Raw genomic sequence first — 22606 nt, forward strand, 5'->3', positions numbered from 1 at the left:
TTCAAGGCAGTTGAAGGTTCATGAGAAAAACTACCCTACTCATGACCTAGAGTTAGCAGCGGTGGTTTTTGCTTTGGAGATATGGAGGCACTACTTATATGGTGCACAGTTTCGTGTGTTTAGTGACCACAAGAGCTTGAAGTACCTCTTCGATCAAAAAGAGCTGAATATGAGGCAGAGGCGGTGGATAGAGTTTTTGAAGGACTACGACTTTGAGCTTCTCTACCACCCAGGGAAGGCGAATGTGGTGACAGATGCCTTGAGTAGGAAGACAGTGCATGTGGCGCACTTGATGATAAAAGAGATGGAGTTGCTTGAGAGCTTCAGAGACATGAAGCTACAGTTTGAGTTGGAGCCGGAATTCATTAGGTGTAGCACCTTGGTTATATCTAGTGACTTCTTGGGCTTAATCAGGGAAAGACAAGCAACGGATGTTAGTCTGCAGAAGGTAAAGGAGTTACTGGGATCGGATCAGGCCAAGGAGTTTGCCTTGGGCAGTGATGGTGTGTTGAGGTTCAGAGGCAGAGTTTGTGTACCAGAGGATGCAGAGTTGAGAAAGTTGATCCTTGAGGAGGGACACAAGAGTCGTCTTAGTCTGCACCCTGGCATGACTAAGATGTACCAAGACCTCAAGGAGAACTTTTGGTGGCAGGGCATGAAAAAGGAAGTTGCACAGTTTGTATCGGCCTGTTTGACTTGTCAAAAGGCGAAGGTGGAGCATCAGAAACCCGGTGGAACGCTTCAACCTTTGGATATTCCGGTGTGGAAGTGGGATAGCATAGCCATGGATTTTGTTACCCACTTGCCTCGCACCGTGAGAGGACATGATGCTATATGGGTAGTGGTGGATCGCTTGACGAAGAGTGCTCACTTCTTGGCTGTGAATCTCAGGATGTCTATGGCCAAGTTGGCCCAGCTCTACATCCGTGAGATTGTGAGGCTTCATGGAGTGCCTAGTAGCATAGTGTCTGACAGAGACCCCCGGTTCACTTCTAGATTCTGGCAGGCACTGCAGGAGGCTATGGGTAGCAGGTTGAGGATGAGTTCTGCTTATCATCCTCAGACGGATGGCCAGTCAGAGAGAGTGATTCAGTCCTTGGAGGATTTGCTGAGGACTTGTATCTTGGATCACCTTGGCGTTTGGGACGAGGTGTTACCGCTGGTGGAGTTTACCTATAACAACAGTTACCAGGCGAGTATAGGGATGGCACCTTATGAGGCTTTGTATGGGAGGAGGTGTAGGACTCCTTTATGTTGGTACCAGGACGGTGAGTCGGTTTTGGTTGGACCTGAGTTGTTGCAACAGACCACAGAGAAGGTGCAGTTAGTGAGAGACAGGTTACAAGCATCTCAGAGTCGGCAGAAGGCATATGCTGACAGGAGGAGGAGACCCCTAGAGTTTGAGGCTGGGGAGCATGTGTTCTTGAGGGTGACCCGAACCACTGGTGTGGGGAGGGCTATCCGCTCAAGGAAGTTGTCACCTAAGTTCTTGGGTCCGTATCAGATCTTGAGGAGGATAGGGCCCGTAGCTTATGAGGTCGCATTGCCACCCCAGTTGGCGAATCTACACCCAGTGTTCCATGTTTCCCAACTACGGAAGTATGTCTTCGACCCATCGCACGTCTTAGAGGCTGAAGATGTGGAAGTCAGGGAGAATCTTCAGGTAGTGGTACAGCCCGTGGCTATAGAGGATCGCCAAGTGAAGGAGCGCAAGGGAAGAGCCACTAGTCTCGTGAAGGTCATCTGGGACCGGAGGACAGGTGACGCTACTTGGGAGCTAGAGGAGGACATGAGGAGTTCATACCCACATCTGTTCTGGTAAGTCTAATTTTTCGAGGACGAAAAATTTTTGTTGTTGGGGAGATATTGTAAGCCCCATTTTTCTTTAGTGTTTTCAGTGTTGGGCCTGGCCTTTTCGGAGGCCCAAGGCCCTGCCCTACAGAAGGGCACCCTACCCTACCAGCCACCCTCACACTCTTACTTTCATCTGTTTCAGAAAATAGTAGTTGCTCTCATCTCTCTCAACGAAAACCAAAGAGGCTCTGCTAGGGCATAAGTCCTCCCTTACCAGCCAGTTTCAATCTGCTCCTTTACTCTCGGGTAAGTGAACCTCAACTTCGTTTCCTTTTTCCAGTAAAAGAATTAAAGTTCTGTCTTGGGTCCCTCTGGTTCACTTTTTCTCAACTCTGTGTGGGTCTGTTTTCCAGCTCCGTCCCCTGCTCCTATGCTCCACTACTTTTCTTGGGTTGCTACCCTCTTCTGCTAGCGTTTAACAAGGTAAGGGAAGCTAGGTTTTCAAGTTTAAAGTTATTGTGGCATGTTTACGTTCTGTTCTATGTTGTGTGTGCTTGAATGGTGTTGAAATCGTGAAATAAATGGTTGGCTATGCTCTGGAAGTTGCCCTGTGCCGTTTTTCTGTCTTGCATGTGGGTTTGGGGGTGGATCTGGGCGGTTTCCACCGTTGCATGTGGGTGGACAGTGGTGAGCTCTGCGATTCTCGCCCAAGCGAGCTCGTCTCGCCTAGGCGAGAGTAGCAGGACGTTTACCCTGCCTCGAGCACTCGCCTAGGCGAGGGGCTGTTTTTTTGAGCGACAGGTCAGCTCGCTCAGGCGAGACAGCGTCGCCTGAGCGAGAAATCGAGAAACCATCAAGACCCAGTGTTGTAGGCTCGCCTAAGCGAGAGCCAGTCGCCTGAGCGAGACAGCTTAACTCGCCTGGGCGACTGCTCCTAGCTTGAGCGAGGCTGCGACAGCGGGAGGTTCCAGCTCTGTTTTCTCGCGTTGTTTGATGGGTGAAGTTGTGATTTATTTATTTACCCCTTTCTTTCAAAGCCCAAAGCGTGCGAATATATATATATATATACATGGTTGCTTGAACCTTATGAGCTAAAAGTTGGTATGTTGGCATGAATAACACATGGGTCTAGTTTGGTTGGTTGGTTGAGAGCTTGCATGAGAATTGGATGAATGACCTAAAAAGAGGTGGAAATTGTATGAGAAACATGATTATGATGATGAGATAGGCGTAATTCCATGAGTCCCAAGGGGAGACCTTATGGTGGCGTGTAGTGTGTATATTAAGATAAGGATTCAAGTAAGGATCGCATCCCGAAACTCTAAAGGGTCAGTGAGTCTCAAGTAGAGCAAACTGACCCAAGTGGTGAGAGTAGCGGGAGGCCCTAGTCTCTGGCAGGATAATGGCCTTAGACGCTTGAAGGCTAACCTCGTGAGTGGTAGGGTGAAACCCATTGGCAATGGCTCTGCAGAGCAGTAGAGGCCACCACGAGTGCAGGCATCCAGTGAATCCGATCTTAATATATGTATCCGGATAATTGAGTCATAGAGTCTTGCTTGTTTGCCATAACATGATCTATGTGCCTCTGTGTTGTATGTCAGGGAATGTTTATGCATTTATTCCTTTATACCATGATAAGTATTATATTACACTAGCTTACCCTTGCATGTTTCGTGTGTGTTCTTGTTATGTTTTCTCTTTTGCGATGATCACCTTCTGGTGGGAGCAGATGGGAATACTTCTGGAGGTAGGCCTGATGGTCGTAGCGGTGCAGCCTAGTGGACCAGTCGTTATGGTTTTTCGCAGAAGTTCTATGGCCCTAGTGCCTTGTAATTCCATGCTCCTAGAGTATCTCTTTTGCACAACTGTTCAACTTTAGATTCGTTTTGTTTATGGCATGGTGGCATGCCTAAATCTGTTTTTACAGTATACTCCTGGATGACTGTAATAGTTACCATTCTCTATCGTTTTCGTTCATCTGAGTGCTTCTCGTTATTATAACTGTGTGATGTTTTATTTAGCAATTTAATCTTCTAAAATGGGACGTCACAAGGATTGATTTGTTTTTATAAATTTAGCCTGTGAACTTAAACTTTACTCAAAATTGAATCTATAAACTTTTAGTAAAAAAAACCTAGACTAGGTGTAGAAAATAGATTTCCTTCTATCAAAGTCTAGGTGCATATTTTGAAGCCAAGTATGTTTTGCGGTTTATGTTTTCAAGTATGATGACATCACAGTAATTTGTTAGGAAAGAATTCTTCAGTCCACCATTGATCTACAAAATTTCAAGTTCAAACTTTAAACATAACTACCCGATTTAATATTTAATTCTAAGTTTACACGAATTCATCCCCATAATTTTGACTTTAATTAGATGAATTTAATTTATCATCTTATACACAAATTCATTAACTCTCAACATTTAGATTTAAAAAGAAAAATGATATTTTGATTTTAAATTTAAACAACTTTCTCTTACAACATTGGGGTGACATCATTTAAGTGGTTTTAGAATATTTGTTAGGTTTATAGGGAGGGGGTTTCACTGGAGAGATACAACATCAATGAGACCTGAGTACAACCACATAAGACATTGACACCATTCTTAAATCAAAACCTTAAGGTAGTGGGTTTATGAGTCTTTCATTCTTATATATGCTATACTTTCTCATTTCTAGCCAATGTGTGACTTAGACTCATACTTGGATTTCTAACAATATTGAAAATGAAAAAAATGGAAAACCACTTAAAAAATTATATCTAAAGTTATAAGAGAAAGTTGTCAAAATTTAGTAGTTAAAAAGTCACTTTCCTTTAAAAAAATAATAAATAGTTAGAAAAAATAACAAATACCACGTAAAGTGTAACTACATATTTTCTAGTTGAATCTTAAATACTTTTATCTAAAACATCATCTACTTTTGTATAAAATATGACATCTCAAACCTAAGATAACACAAAATCTTACAAATAAACTATTATTTCTAAAGGAATACATTATGAAGTTAGTTTGTCTTAATCACACATTTTGGTATCACATTCTTAAACTAATTAATATCATTCAATAAAAATATTTTCACCATAGACAATTACTCTAATAGATTATAGAAAACATAATGTGACACGCATTTACACACATTTAAAACATTATTTTTCACTCTCCCACAATAAAAATAATGTCAAATGAACATAGGTATGTCATCCTACCATTGCCCAATAGATTATATTTGACCATTCACTTGAATTCAGATTATTTGTTGTGTTGACCATCTATTGTGTCTTCAAAATACATTGATGGACACTTATATCAATGTTTTGAAATATATTAAAGAGATTTTTTTAAAATACTAACATCAATATATTTTAAAGACACAACATATGATAACACCAGAACAACAGTAAAAAATTTAGACTCCACTCACCTACACAAAATTGTAGCTAAACCACAAGTCTACTAGACCATTCACTCACACATTTTGAATTCAATTTCTTAAATGCTAATTTCACATATAAAATCTTTCTCTTTTGCTCAGCAAATATATAAGCTTCCCTAACAATCATCTTCGCTCGTTCAGTGAGTCATTCCTAAAAATATATTTAACCTAATTAAGACTTAATTAAAATGACTTAAAATTTAAAGACTTAGAGATTTTTGTAAAAAGTAGAGACTAATCAAGAATGAAACCTTTGAAGTATTTACTCAAATATACATAAAATTTCCAAATCATATTGATTCATTCTAAATATCTTTTTCTCTTTTCTCTAGAATATTTTGGGACAACGACTACATTTATATATTATTTTAAAGAATATAATATTATATAAAGGATAAAATGGGAAATAAGCTAACACAAAATGTAAACTGCTTTAAATAATTGCCTTGGACAGTAAAGTGTTATTCTTCTTATTATAAATAAATTGACAAATGATTACAGCCGCAAGTTGAATCCAAGAAATAGCATACTCCTCCGTGGTGGAAGCACCATGTGTGTGCACCACACTGTAACCACCAAAATTCATTTCTATATACAAGTAATATTTGCATTGATCCCTTCTAATACCTATTATTCACATTCAGAGACTTTTGGTGATTAATTTTGCCTTTTAGTTTTCTCAATACTGTAACTTCATTAATTTTAATAATATAACTAAACTCGAATTTTTCTATAGCAGTGATAATAGTTTTAAATAAGTTAATAATATTCTTGAAAGTAATTTTAATTTTTTTTACATTAATCTTTTTCTGGGAGTAAATCTTTACATGTTACTATTAAAATGTAATCTAGTTTCTGTGTGTTATTATTAAAATACAATTTACTTATCATATAAAAAAATAATTATATTTTAATAATAATATGTAGAGACTTATTTGAAATGAAAAATAAATATAAAAATATGGAAGAAAACATAATTATTTATTTATTAACATTTATAAAGTAACTAAAAAATATACACTTCTTTGAGGAGAAAATATCATTCCTCATGTTAAAAAATTGATGTTAACATGCAATTTTATATACCTAGGTTTTTGGTACACTGGAGTAGCTCCTATTTCTCCAATTTAGGTGCATGTCTACTAAATTCACTAGGTTTCACCTAACGTGGACATTCATCATGGACACACTCTTACCTCATCATTATTATGTTAATCTACGTACATAAAAGTATTTAATATATAAAAATCACCAGTATATTCAGACAAAAAAAATACTTTTATGTAGTATTTTCTCTCCTATTTTATTTGGTGTTTAACAAAAATAAGGAAAATGTTTTACTATAAAATAAGGAAAATAAGTGAGAATTTAACTAAGATATTATATAATAATATTACGAAATATAGCATACTCATATTTTTAAAATTTCTGCACCAAAATTTTGAATGTTAAACGATATTTACTAGTCAACAATGACTACTATATATAGTAATAATAAATAAAAGTATAATTGAGATAAAATAATTAGACTTTAAAATTTTAAAATGTTAATTATATTAAGATAGAGAGAGAAGACTAACCATCAATAAGTATGAAAAGTAGAAATTATAATAATAGAGTTTTCGTGGAGAAGATAGATGTAATTTGACTAATAAGATGCCAGCCTTACAAGGCACACAACTCTAATTATAAACAATCCAAGTGAGTTATACCTGTATAACGATAATTATAATATAACTTGGAATTCAACTTATCTTTAATTAAATTCCCCTTTTACATGGCATGGAGAGATTAATTTCTCTAACACCACACCAGACTTATTTCAACATAATATTAAGGTTATGAATAGATATTAAACATCTAATTAATGTCTTAAATCTTATAAAGAAATGTGATGTTTTAATGCATTTCATTTCTCCAATTACTTATTTATTACTTTTAGCAGTAGAGTATTAGTTTCAGAAAAAAAAAAGATTATATAAAATATTAGACGTATTAAAAAAAGTGAGTATTAAGATATTTGAAATGAGAAGGAAGAAGGATATATTATAGTATGAATGATCTCTCATAAGTCTTAAAGGTGTCTCTGCCATGATCCTGTCTCTCTCAACACAAAACAAGGCATAATGGAAGCTTAACAAAGATCTCACACTCTTACACAGAGAAGAAGAGGTGGTAAAAACGAAGGAAGAAGAAGAAGATAAAGATGGAGAATTATTCATACCAATCATACCCTGATTCTGGCGACTCCTCTCCACGCTCCAGAGAGATCGACTTTGATAACCCTCCTCCTCCATGGGACGAACAACAGCAACAACAGCAGAATTACAAGGTAAAGTTCATGTGCAGCTACGGCGGCAAGATCCACCCACGCTCCCACGACAACCAACTGTCATACGTCGGCGGCGAGACCAAGATCCTCGCCGTCGACCGCTCCATAAAGTTTGGAGCCCTGCTGGCCAAGCTCTCGGCCCTCTGCGAGGTGGCGCCGCAAGAAAGCAACGGCAGCAGCCTCACCTTCAAGTACCAGCTCCCGGGCGAAGACCTCGACGCTCTCATCTCCGTCACCAACGACGACGACCTCGACCACATGATGCACGAGTACGATCGCCTCTACCGCGCTTCCGCTAGACCCGCCCGCATGCGATTATTCCTCTTTCTCGCCGATACTCTTCCTTCTCCGCTTCCTGCTTCCGCACCGCTCCAACCTGTGATTAAACCAAATAACGTCGATTTCCTCTTCGGTCTCGAGAAGGGCGCCGGTGTCGCCGTCGCGGCTCAGCCGGCTCAGATTCCGCCTGCGGCAGTCAAATTTCATGATCCGGTGCCGGAGCCCGTCGCGCCACCGCCGGAGTACCAGTCGCGGCTGAATTTAAACCCTGCGGACAGAGTTTCGGCCTCGGATCCGAGCGCGATTCAGCGCCAGTTGCAGCAATTGCAAATTGCGGAGAGCGAGCAAGGCGCGTACCGGAGAAAGAGCGAGGACAATTACCCCGCCGGTGATTATTACGTTCAGAAGCTGCCTGAGAAGTTCCCTCCGGCGAATTTACAGACCAACGCCCAGGGCTACTGGTCGGAAAAGCATGTTTCCGGCGAAGCCTATCCACCGGGGGTGTCCGCTCCGTCCGGTGGAGGAGATGCGCCGGTTTACATGATACCGGCGCCGGGGGGGTTCTATCATGCGCCGGTGGTGCGGCCTCCAGCCACACAGGGGTACTACGCGGTGCAGCGAATGGCTTCAGATGGTTACCGTGAAGCGGCGATGTACGGCGGTGTAACGCCGGCTAAACCGGCGGCTCAAGCGAACTTGGCGCCAGGGCAGCAGCCGGTTAAGGCTCCCGCGTATACGGAAGGATTCGGTGTGATGCGGCCAAGTGGGATAGTGGATAATACGGGTGCGCCGTACGCACAGGTAGCGTACGATAGTGCAGGTGGGAGACAGGTTTATTATACTGCACCGGGTGGCGTAGTGCACGCTCCTCCGTACCATGGCGTTTTTCCTCCGGTCACCTCTGATCTGAGACAAACTGCGGTGACGTTGGGTCAAGATGTTAAAGTGTTGAACAAAGTTACTCAAGGTTCAGTGTGATTATCCAAAAATAATGGTTCAGTGTGATTAATTACGGATTAAGATCGTGCTTATCGCTGAATATGCTTCTCTTTTTACTTCTTTACTATCTTTTGTTTGAAATCCTATTTATATAATAGGATTAATATTATTAGTATTTTTGTACACTACGTATGTATGGTTATATATTATAATGCTATGTACTATTAATCTGTGTCTTCATTTCATAGTGTTTTTCTTTCTGTTAATAACTTTTCATTCTAATTCTTTTTTCTGTTTTTCTTTGAAATAATTCCCAACATTTCATTCTCACGCCATGGATACTTGTTTGTTAATTGTTGAGGAACAAAACTTAGAGACAGTAATTTCTTAAGTTTCCATCTTTGGCAATGTCGTTTTTGGTGTTTGTTTTATTGGCAAGATCTCCTAGGTTATTTCTTGTCCCAATATTAAAATAAATGTGTGTACCTTCCATTAACGAAGAAACACTACTAAACATTCTTTTAAGTAATGATGATCACGCCGATATCATGGTTGGCCATTGTTACGCCATCATCTTTACGAACTCGTATAAAGGAAAAAAAAATTAATAGGGAACAATCACTTTTCTCGCCGATTCACGTCTAATCCTACCCCGTCTTTGTTTGGCCTATAGTGTTCTGTTCTGTTCTGCTTCAATTCAACATTATATACGTGCCAAAAAACAGTTGATTAAGAAATTCAAAGTCTATAAATCATCTTTTTATTCTTTAGAAAACTACTCCCTTTGCATAATTTTCTTTTGTATTGTTCCTACACTGAAATTGAGTTTAAGAAAATTCCCCCGAATCGAGTCTCATGACTTGAACTTTTCCTCTTTCTTTAGAAAAAAGGTTACTCCCATTTTGAATTTCTTTCTATTTAGCATGGATCTCTTAAGGCAGATCATAAACGCTTTTAGCATATTCAAACAAAGGGGTGTGTGTACACAGATTGTTTCATTGAAGAGTCCAAAAAAGATCGCCCCTCAAAGTCAATCACTTTTTTTTTAGTTTAGTAAGATATTTATCTTCATCAGTAACCAGTAACCTTGTCTCGTATATCTTTACTTATGAACGCCTATATGATATAGTTTATATATTATACAGTGAAATTATAAATAAATAACAGGGTGAAATTATACAGTAAAAAGTTGAATAACGAAAAGGTAGTTGAGAATGGCAGAAAGGGCGTTCAAATGTGGGAAATAAAAAAATTGTCTCGGTCTTGGTCCACCTTCTATCATAGACTTTGAGTGTGCATCAAAAGCTAGTAGTCCTACAGAAGGGAACAAAAGTGTTACAATCAGAGCTCAGATATTATGGCCGATTAAGATAATTTGGGATATAACCTTTTCATTTCCCATATAGCAGCGTTTGACGTGTGCGCAGGGTTTAGTTAGACGCTCCCATCCAAAACAAAATCATAATTATTTTTCCTTACGGTAGAAAAAACAAAAAGCGCAACTATATAACAGGTGGGATTACAATTTCGTTTTTTCAAACACCAGGTGTGCATTTTCTCCAGAATCAAACGCCCATGCTTGCCCCCACCATATCCTCTTCCCTTTGAATTTAAGTGTAGAAGGGTGAGTCTCTTTCACCCCATTTTTTTTTTTTTTTCAACATCCATTATGGCTTCACACTACCACAAGTCGCTGTTTTGATGACAAACTTCGAGGCGCCGTGGCTCTTTCCGCCAATCTCTTTTGGAAAGGTGGAAGGAGTTGTTACTCTAAATTCATTGTTTTATATAAATAAATGATAACAAAAACCTCAAAGATATCACTAGAAAATAAACGAAATGTTATTAAAAGTTAAATCATTGGGCACCATAGACATACAAACTACAGTTCTATAATGTGAGATGGTTACTTAAAAAAGTCAACACATTTGTTAATTTACATTTAAAATTAAATGTGAGTATAAATCCATTGATTATATATGAGAATATTGAAACCTTATAAATATAAATAACATCCATAATTTTTTTAATAGTATCATGTTGGACTCAAGCTCATTAATATTATAGTTTCTCTGAATATTTTTTACGAAACTCGTCGATAATACTATAACCAATGATTTATCTTGATAAATATAATATAAGTGAAAAATATTAAATATAAATCTATAAATTTGTTATCAGTATATGTCTAGGATATATAATTGTGTTCACGGACTCTTTTCATTAATATATAATTTCTAACCTACCACGCGTTTACAAATAATTTAAGTTAAGATAAATTCATATATAATAACAAACCCATAAAAGTTGTGTAATCGTAAACATAGAGTAATGAACTTACTCTAGATTAAAGAATAATATTTATGCAAATAGAATATAAAATAGTAAAAAATATCTTCATCATCACTAAGAAAACAATATTTTATTCATAATACATTTTATTTAACCTTTATTCTCCCGGAAAATTTGAAGCAAAAATAGAATAGCTAATCAGATCCAAAGGTTGGGTTGGGCTACGAAATTGGATGGGAAAAGAAATGTGGGTCAAATCATTACTTTTTGCACCACATAGTTTCTTCATGCACCTTTATGGGGTGTGCGGTAGTAAATGCCAAAAAGGTCATGCTAGATTGGTTAATATGAAAGAATGTAGAATTCATGAACATATTATCGCTTACGCAATCTTAAATGTGTTTTATTACGTAATCTATATTGCATAATCCAAAATATATTTATGAATTTTTAAATTATATGATTTAAAAATATATTTTACATTACGTAATTTATAATATAATTTTCTGTTTTTGAAGTTCATAATTTAGAAACATGTTTCGAATTGTATAAATTAGAATATATTTTCAAACTATGTCATCTATAAATGTGTTACGGATTTTATAGTTTAGAATATGTTTTTAACTAAGTAATACTAAATACAATTTTGGATGTATTCTAGATATTATAGAATCAAGTTATAGATTGTATAATTTAAAATATATCTTTCACTTATACATTACACAATCAAAAATAAATTTCCAAAATATATAATCCAAAATATTTCAAGTCATGGATAATTTAGAATATTATCTTATTGACATCTTAATTATGTACATCGGTACATATTTTAACTCAAATGTCAATCTAAAATATTGTTTACTAAATATAAAATCATTGACTAAAAATATTAACGTCATTAAACTAAAATATATCAAAATTTATAAACTTCTCCATTAAATAAAAACTTCAATATTTCAAGCTTTACCCATTTTTTCCTTAAAGAACTAAATGATCCACAAAGATTTTAATTGTGATAAAAAACAACTATCATTAAAAGAAGCACAACCAATTGGGCCTTTCAAATATATATCATTCTAATTAGTGATCAAAAAGACACTTCAAAAACTCATAATAAGAGTTCATTATTAATAGATGTGTAAATTGATGTCTACCTCTGAATCTTTCCCATAGACAAACTAGTTAATAAGCATTATCTCAAAATGCAAACAAAAAAAAAATCCTATAAATAATCTACAAAAACACACTTATAAAAGGGAATCAACATTTTAAAGTAAGAGATTTGTGTAGAAAGATTAAATAAAGGAAGTAGTTGTTAGATTCTTAAATAATTACTCAAGTTAAAGGTTTCCATAAAGAAGTTGGAAGACGCGGTAATAGCGTGTACAGCTATGGAAGGAATATATTCGGCTTTAAAGGTTCTACTAACCCAAAATGCTAAGATAGGTACCATTCCCCACGAACATGTGAGTGCTTTTGGACTCAAACTTGGTATTCACATGCTTCACAACACCAACCCAACCCTTTCCCACTTTTCTATTAATTACAACAACTCAACCATCAAAAGAACCTTCGCAACAAAGACAAACTATTCTTGCCCTCCAATAAATCCACGTCTCACAAACAACCTAAAAACTTTCTCAGATGTTAAATTAAGGAAATAAACTGCATATGCACCATTTATGATGATACCACTTGTACCATTATACAAACAATTATAGTCATCGGTCTTAAGTAACTCTGTGTTGGAAGTCCTACGTCGACTAGAGATAAAACCAATTCACAATATATAAATGGATGCAATCCTAACCTTACAAACCAGTTTTGTGGAGTTGAGTTAAGTTTAAAACTCACTTCTAACAAACTTTTTTTACTCAATACCGTAACGGTTCAACATTCGATTATGATTCGGTCTATCTAACTTCTGTTACGGGACAATTGATGTCAATCCAACATTAATGATATTTTTATTATAATTATTATTAACATAAAACTAATTACTTGTAACATTCTGTTGTTAAATTAAATAGTCACCTTCCTCTGGAATCCACAGCTAAAAAAAGACAGAACTTGTTTTAGACGATGTTGTTTGATTATTCTTCTTGTGAGATGGTGGTGGATCACTTTTTGCAAAGCAAGACATAAAGAAAAATGTAATAGAAAAATGTAATAGCATCAAATAGTGGCTGTGAAGTTACACGCCAACATCCAATTGTGTGAAATGAAATGCCATTTCTGGATCTTTCTTCTTACTTCTCTCCACCAATTATACTCTACCTTCTTCTACACACATGATGTATACACATATAAATATATATACATACACACATCAAACTCTTGTGTTCCAACCCCAGAACAAGTCTTCTCTTCTACCTGGTTTTTGCAATAAAGATGAGTGAGATCAAATATGGCTATCCATACCCAGCTCAAGGTATAGTTTTTATATATACATAGAGAGAGGGTGTGTTGAATTTACAGAGGTGAAGTTATTATGATGAAGTGCTGTTACATTGAATTTGATGCATCATCTTTGTTGGTATGGCAATAAAAGAAAGTTGTTGTTTAGTTGCGAGTGATGAGTTTTTTGTCGAGTGCATATGTCATAGCCTGAAGTTCAAACATTTTACAATTTGTAGTTTTCTCAATTATTGCTGAATACTTGTTGTTGTTATGTCCCTCACAGGTCCTTATCAGGGGCCACCTCCGGTGGCGGCACCTCCACAGTACTATGCTGCTCCACCGCCCAGAAGAGAACCGGGTTTTCTTGAGGGATGGTAAGCTTTTTACACTCTCTTCTCAATTAAGAAAAAACTACCATTAATTAATCTTACTTTTTATTGCTTTCTCTCTTCAAATTTTAGTTCATCTTTAAATATGACTCTTTTTTTAATTAAATTATAAAATATTTTGTAAAAACTTTTTATGAAAATCACGTATCAATTCATTATTATTTATTTATTTATTAATTAATTTTTTTATCGGCAACAATTCATTCGTTATAATATTAAATAAAAATTGACATAATATATTTTTTTAATTTTAGAATTAAATATTTCTTTTCTATCTAAAATATTATAAAAAAACTTGGTTTATTATTATTTTAAATAATAATTAATTTATAAATAATTTATTTGTAACCGTTATTTTAATAAACTTTTCGTAAACCTTATTTTCAAAACTTCTTTTATTTTTAGTGGTTATTTTAAAATTCTCTTTTTTATATATATATATATATATATATATATATATATATATATATATATATTATTTAAAATATATTTAACAATTATTTTAAAAGTTAATTATATATTTTTTATTGATCTTAATTTAAATTTTTATAAAAATAAAAATATACGAATACACAAATTTTAAAGTGCATTTGTGTTCGCTAGTAATAAATAAAGAAAATTTTCCTTCATTACTTACATTCCATTTAGATTTAATTTAATTTTCAAAACTAATTTATAAATGAAAATCGTCACACAATATATATATATATATATATATATATATATATATATATATATATATAAATTATTTCTCAATAACTTGTATCATCTTGATAAAACAATTTGGTTTTGTAATTAATTTTTTTATTAATTTAATCCTAAAAGTATAAAATTTATAGTTTAAAGGATAAAATTATTCTCCTAAATCTAGAAAACTAACTAAAACAAAATTGAAAGGGATACCCTATGAGTAAAAGATACATTTAGCAAAGATCTTACTTTCTTCTTCAAAGCCACATTCTTAACTTAGTGTTTTTTTTTCCTCCTATATGCAGTCTAGCGGCTCTGTGTTGCTGTTGCCTCTTGGACGAGTGTTGCTGTGACCCAACTATTATTTTCGCTAGTTAATGCATATGCTGTCACTCTAATATGAAAAAAAAGAAACAATTGTAATAATATTTTCATATAGCAGTTTCTATTGTTTAGTGGATCCGATCAAATTATTATTTATGAATGGGGAGTAATCAATATACTTCTTTTGCTCTTCTTATTATTACATATTCCAAGTACTTTTGCGCCTTCTATATATAGAATATATTATATTATTGACCTTCGAATAATTAATGATACACAGAAATAATTATCTTTATTTCCCATTTATTTCTAGTGCTATTTAAATGTATTTTTTTTTCTAAAATCAAATAAAACTACTGTGAAGCAAGGTTTGGAGATAAATCGTTTATGTATAAGTATTCATAAAAACCCTTTCTGTAAACATATCTAAATTTATAATTTTGTGTTCCATATAAATTCTCAATGACTATTAAGAGTGTTAAAATAAAAAAATTGTGAAAAAAATAACTTTGATTTCTTTTTGTGGGTCATGTTCTAACACAATTCATCACACACAAAAATGAAAAAAAAAAAATGATTTCTCTCAATAAAATTTAGCTTTTATATATTTTATTGAATAATAGCATGATCGAAAAACGATTAATAATTATGATATTCCTTTCATGATTGAGATTACAAATAAAATGCTTTATTGGTGGAAGAAACTGATAAAAATAGATTAGTAATTTAAAGGATATAAAAGATTTAGTCATTCAAAAGATAGAAAAGGCTATAGCTGTTAACATAGGAGAGAAAAAATAAATAAAAAGACAAAATGTTGCCTTAATTCTGTAATATCTTATTATCCTGCATAATATATATTTAATGTGTGGATATATCTACATATTATAAACTTTAGACTTATACATTAATAAACAAAATAATATATATATAATTTTGACAATATTCAAAATCAGATATATAGTTAATTTAATTATGTATTTTATTAAATGAAATGTGTACTTCAAACTTTTAGAACTTACAATTTTATTATATATTTATCAAATCTAAATAAAGTTAAAATCAACATTTTGTGATCACCATTTATATGTTTACAAAATATTTTAAATATCAAAATTCTTTTATAAATGTAAACAAATATGAAAATGTAAAATATATATATATTTTTTAAATATTTATATATTAATTTATATATAAAATTGGAACGTCAAAACTAAGCTCGAAGTGACCACAAAGTTATCATAAAATATAAAATAATCTAAAACTATTGTTATAAATTCTAAACTCCTAAGAAACATTAAAAACCTTAAGATTAAATGTTGATATTAATAAAAACATCATATTTTTATATCACAAAACACCTGAGATATCCAAAGACTCAAAAGAAAATTTACAAAAGTAAAGAAAAAAAAATACAAAATAAAACTAAACTTATTCTACTATATATTCTAAATTCTCACTTGTCAAAATTAATCTTCAATAGTTTCACTTATGTTTTCTCATCATAAAAAATAATAAGAACTAATGTAAAAAAAATACAAAAGAGAAAAACTTAAAATAGTGACATTTTTTCAATAAATAATTATATACTGAATATTATAATTGATATTCTCAATATATAATTTTAACATTCATATATTTTTAAATTACCTTTACTAAATGAAATGGGTTTCACAAATTTAACATAAATTCCATTTATATATAATATTAGATAATGGTATATCACTAGTGAAATTATAGTCTTAAAAATAAGTTATTTTTCACTAGAGGAAAATAAAGTTTTATTAACATAATAATATTGTTTAAACTTTAGCCGTAAAATAAAAACGACATAAAATAATAATTAAAGAAGCATTTTTTTTTTCTTAGTGACGAAGATAAAAAAATGTTACAAGTATGTTCAATTTTGCATAATTATCTTTTATTAAGAAAACTATAATTTACACTACCAACACTTAATTTTTTACATTATACATAATATACAAATATTTTAAAAATTGGAGTTTCTCTTTGAATTGCAAAAGGTAGATATAGAGTAAATTTTATTAATACAATAACAAAGAATTTTGATTTTTCTATATGTATTAGTTCATTTATCATATATCAATATTAGATATGGATTTTATAGACACTAATCCAAATATTATTAAAAAAAATATTAACACTTCAATAATTACAAGTTTGTAAAACTACGTTTATATGATCACTTATTAATCTCATACATAATAATTATTTTATTCTAAATTTAATAAAAAATTATATTATTTAGGATTGTTGGTGTTGGATTGTTTTACCAAATTCTGATCCCTTGAGAGATATTTAAAAAACTGACGTCATTTTCTTTTCCAACCAAAACCAAGTTAAATTTACAAAGATGGTTTATAAAATACAGTTTTATATATTAAACTTTAACTGAGATTAAACATATATGTGACTTATAAAATATCTTTAAGAGAAAATAGATGATAGGTGTATTATAGTTTTCTTATAATAATATTTTTTTTATTTATGCCAAATATTATGAGTATGTATTTTTTTTTTTGATGATTTTAATATTAAAAGTAAGACAAAATTATTATTTTGATAACATTTTTAAAGGTAATAAACTGATTTGAATAGTTTTTATTGATAGTTGTGATTCTAGGATGAGTGTAGAACTATATAAAACTAAATGATAACATATATAATATATTAAATATTTTAAAATTACTTAATACTTTATTGTTTAAATAGTTAATAAAAGCAATAAGTGTTTATCCAAAGAATACTGATAATTTATTTTTTCCAAAATCTATACTAGAGGACATACTGGAATGAGATATAAAATTCACAACACATTCTTCTCAAATGCACAAAACTCAAATCCAAAATCAAAGCACCACCTTCTCCATCCGCCAGCTATGAGAGCGCCACGTGGTAGATTTTAGGAAATCATAACCGTATGTTCCAGATCTACGGTCAGTTTTCGGGACAGCTGGGAAATCGCCTTCATCCATTGGATCACAGTTCATCTGAGAATCAACAACAGAGAAAGCTTCCCGAGCTACCCGCGGGCAGATCTAGTCGCCTTTAAGAATCAACCTTAGCACTATGTAATTCCTCGCTCAGATTAGGGTAACTCGACTTTCTAACCCTAAATCTTTTTCTGATTTTCTCTTCCAAATCGGTGAGAGCGTCTTCCAATTCGCTTAGGTGTTTTGTGTGCCTGACTCTTAGTACAATTCACTCATGCTTTGTTCTACCAACATCGTAAAGTTCGTGCCGCCGGAGAGGCAACGGAATCTCACCGGACGGCTGTGATTTTGCACTTCTATGGCTTCCGCCGTCTTAGCCAACCGGAACGAACCTAATTGGCCGCAGCACAGAGTTGGTGGAGCTGGATTAATGGGAAAAGCACCCTTCGCTAATTCTAATCCTAAATTAGCAAATAGCAAGAGGACCCAGGCTGCTTCTGACGATGCTTCTTCTATCAACAGGCGATCCAATGAAGCAGTGACTCACTCCCAATACGTGTCCTTCAACATCGGATCCTTATTGAAGAAGGAACTCTACGACATCAAGAATAGGCTTGTCGCAGAGCTCGATCAGGTTCAGAAATTCATAACTCGAATCGAGTCAGCGGAGTTACAACCTGGGCAGAGCTTCAATGGCCACCCGAAGAAATCCTCGAGCAAAAAGGTGTCCGGCAACAAGCGACCCTTGCCGTTGAATTCCACGAAGGAGTTTAAACGTTCGCATCCGGAAGTTGGGAACTTGATGAAGGGCTGCTCGCAGGTTTTGCAGAAGCTGATGAAGCATAAACATGGGTGGATCTTCAATGTACCAGTTGACGCTGTCAGAATGGGTCTCCATGATTACTACGATATAATTAAACAGCCTATGGATCTTGGAACGGTGAAGTCCAATCTTTCCAAAAACAAGTACTCGACGCCTTCCGATTTTGCCTCTGATGTGAGGTTAACGTTCAACAATGCACTGACTTATAACCCTAAGGGTCACGATGTGTACACCATGGCGGAGCAGCTTTTGACGAGGTTTGAGGAGCTGTATTGCCCGATACATGAGAAACTCGAAGATTTGGTAGGACATGATCGCGATTTTGAGGAGGAATTGCAAGCTAGTTCGTGGAACCACGTTGAGCCAGAGAGGGTGAAGAAGAAGGAGAATCCGATCCCTCCTGCTAAATTGCAACAAGAGCCTCCGCAGCCAGCTCCAAGTTCTTCTAACCCTCCTTTGCTGCAGTCCCCCGTGCGCACACCTTCTCCCATGCGAGTCCCTCCCGTTAAGCCTTTGAAGCAGCCTAAGCCGAAGGCTAAGGATCCCAACAAGAGGGAGATGAGTCTTGAAGAGAAACACAAGCTGGGGTTAGGACTGCAGAGTTTACCAGCAGAGAAAATGGAACAGGTGGTGCAGATCATAAGGAGGAGGAACGGGCATTTGAAGCAGGATGGGGATGAGATCGAGCTAGATATTGAGGTTGTTGACACAGAGACTCTTTGGGAACTTGATAGGTTTGTGACTAATTATAAGAAGATGGTTAGCAAGATTAAGAGGCAGGCATTGATGGGCAACATCAACAACAGTGTGGCGCCAAACAAGGCCAATATGGTACATTTTCTACCAGTTAGTTTACTTTTTTTAATGGGCTTGAATTCTTACTTAGCATTGACAGTGATTTCGTTTCCAGATACTAATTTTTGAGGCTTTAATTGACAGGAATTGCCTGCTAGTGAGAAGGCTGATGGGATGCCAACTGAGTTGAAGAAGCCAAAGAAAGTAGAAGCAGGAGATGAGGACGTTGACATTGGTGATGATATGCCAATGGGTGTGTTTCCCCTGTGGAGATTGAGAAAGATAAAGATGTTGCTGGTGGCCATGCAAGTAGTAGTTCTAGTAGCTCTAGCGGTTCAAGCAGTGACTCCCCATCGTCAAGTGGTATTCCCCTGTCCTAGTGTAGGCTTTGGTTTGTGATGGAAACTAATTTTTTAAGGAAAACACTCAAGTTTCATTGCCTTTGCAGATTCGGATTCTGGTAGTTCCTCTGGAAGTGATTCCGAAGCAGACAATGGGCATTCGTAGCTGCCAGGGATATTTGTTACTAGTGGTCAAACATGATCATGCTGGTGGGTGGATGAAGAAATTCTTGCTTCATTGGCTTCCTTTGAGGGTGTGGATTGAATACATGGACAAGGTGCGATTATTCTTGCTTCATTTCATTTTGTATGTTATTCTTTTGGTGCAGTGCAGTGAGTTTTTTCAGAGATAGAGTGATTGTCTGGCTAAATTTGCGATTACCTTTCGTTTCAGGGATTGTGATAGTTGGTTCTGTTGTGGGTTGGGTGTGGGAGTGGCGGTTTGGATTGTGGAGCTGGACACCTGCTTGAGGATTTGGGGTGTGATATAAATCTGTACAAATAAATTCGGAAACTAAAGTAATCACCAAAACGATTTGTAGGCCAAAGTGTAGACTGAAATGTGAAAATCCTAGGATGGGCTCGTTGAAGAGATTTAGAAATAGAATGCAGAGAATTAATATTGAGTTTTACCTTGTACACATTAACCACAGTATATAGATGGAACTTCTTAAATCCATTTTTTGGATCTGTGCATTGGATTTTTTTGGATCGTTAATCAGTTAAAAGACTGGGGTAATGAGGGGAGGAAAAATGGCCGCTGAGAATCCTTTGGAGATGAAAACTAAGCGAAAAGGCTACGAAGATGAATCATTCAATTTAAGGTCGTCCTATCAGACAGGGTTGTGGTTATACCTCTGGTTACAGATTATTATTCCTATGTAAAGATTTGAAGATGCCACGTCTGGTCCTCGAAGGATCAAAAACATTCTGCATGTTTAAAGAGATGCATGCATAAGGCGTTTGTACGTGGAAGATGTTTGAAGTGCTTAATATGCGTTGCCTCGGACTCTTATCAATTTGCCGGTTGTGGAGTTTTGGTACTCTTGTCTACTCAACGATGACCAAACTTTAGAGTGGGGTATGATTTTCTATTGGATGCAATAGAATACCCTATTAACTACCAGGTGACCTATTTTCTGTGACATGGTTTAACGCTCCTTTAATCCCTAAATGTCACCATCGATTTTGTTGAAATGGATTCTCAAGTAGCTTTGAACTTGGTCTTGTGGGGATATGAATTTTTTTCTCCCTATTGCTTTTCTTCTTGTCAGAGCATCCGGGGGCTAGTTGGAACATCCGTTTTCATGTTAACTATGGTCATTTCGTAGACTTTGATGTTCTTTTCAGCATTATTGTGTCTTATTTCAACCAAGAGTCGAAAGAAAGCCTCTTTTTTCATGAATAACACTCTTAAAATATTACTATTTGACATTCTTTTTATTGTCAGGGAGATCACATTAAAGTTGTTACGTAATAAACTAAGCTTATACCGAAAAGTTTGAAAATCAATCCATCTAAAGTTTAATAAAGTTGGTTTTGAAGTCATAAATGTGCTTGAATGATTGTTTAAATTAATATCAACCATATGTTTATATTACTATTTAAAATGTGGTTTTCTAAAGGATTTAAATTGTGTTATGTGGAAAATTCATCCTTAGATGAAAAGAATCTTTCATCCATTCAGAAGCTTCAGAATGAGCATTACGAGTCTCTGTCGACCCATAACTAATGTTTCGTTGTCATTGATTAAGTCGTGGTCGTATCATCATTTTCTGCATTCGATGTTAAGAGAGTTTGATCAATTGCCTCCCCCGCGCTTGTCATGAATAAGAAACTTGGTAATGGAATTTGAGTTTATCTAACTCACTCATGAGAAATTACTCTTTTAACTATTTAGTCAAGTCTTGAAGTTTGATCTGGTAGCATCTTGTACTAAGTGATACGTTAAATCCAACAACTTTCCTTATAATAAATTCTAATATTATATTAGGAAACAAGTTTAAACCCAATTATTTTTATAAAATTAAGTTATAAAATGATGATTACACTTGAGTATATTTTTATAAATTAACTTTATTTCTAATTAAAGTGGAATCTCCAAATATTATACTTCAATCTCACTTTTTATTTGTACCAAGTCAATCTCATATTGAAGTTTGTAAATAATTATTTATTATTTATTCTATATTATGTTTGGTTTATGATTGAAGTTATAATTAAGACCTTTTCAAATATAAATCAAATAGTGTAAAATTATCTAAAACTAAATATCTAGTTATATATCGAAAAAATAAGTATTTAAGCTACTATTATAATCTTATTTATTATTCAACATATTCAATTGATTAAGAATTTTTAATATTTACATATTTTATCATTTATATATTCATATCACATTAATTTGATGCATAAAAGTTTTAACAAACATATATTATATTAATTCAAAATTATAAAGCTTAAATTTATTTGCATATTTACATTAACAATGCTACTTGTTTGATCTATGTGTTATACTATAGTGTATATTTTAATTAAATACTTTATTTTATTTATACTGAAATATAGATAGTTTTTTATGAAACGTAAATCAATAGTTTCTAAGAGATTCTCTCAACTCCAGACTTGAATTGATAAGAAGAGTTTCATTGAAGTCTAGATTGAACTCCAACACAAATAATAGCAGTACATATATTTATTGTCTACTGTAACAATGATAAAAAATAAAAAAATAAAAAGTTAAGAAGATTGAACGCAATATACTTTTGTATACATAAAAAATACAGTTACCTGCAAAGATTACTGTATCTTAATTAT

At 34.2% G+C, this 22606-nt stretch overlaps 2 protein-coding genes across 2 annotated transcripts; both read left to right on the plus strand.

The window, feature by feature from the left end:
• Positions 1-7280: 7280 nt before the first annotated feature.
• Positions 7281-9009, plus strand: LOC114188777. The gene has a single exon (XM_028077417.1). It carries the CDS (start codon positions 7438-7440, stop codon positions 8818-8820), a length of 1383 nt encoding a protein of 460 aa, XP_027933218.1. The 5' UTR covers positions 7281-7437; the 3' UTR covers positions 8821-9009.
• Positions 9010-17965: 8956 nt separating this feature from the next.
• On the plus strand, positions 17966-21194 carry LOC114187668 (transcription factor GTE7-like). The gene is made up of 4 exons (XM_028075976.1): positions 17966-19484; positions 19593-19811; positions 19897-20067; positions 20184-21194. The coding sequence occupies exons 1-4, from the start codon at positions 18189-18191 to the stop codon at positions 20190-20192; spliced, it is 1695 nt and encodes a 564-aa protein (XP_027931777.1). The 5' UTR covers positions 17966-18188; the 3' UTR covers positions 20193-21194.
• Positions 21195-22606: the final 1412 nt, after the last annotated feature.

The sequence above is a fragment of the Vigna unguiculata genome, chromosome 6 (assembly GCF_004118075.2).
Source record: "Vigna unguiculata cultivar IT97K-499-35 chromosome 6, ASM411807v1, whole genome shotgun sequence".
In the NCBI taxonomy this organism is placed as follows: Eukaryota; Viridiplantae; Streptophyta; class Magnoliopsida; order Fabales; family Fabaceae; genus Vigna; species Vigna unguiculata.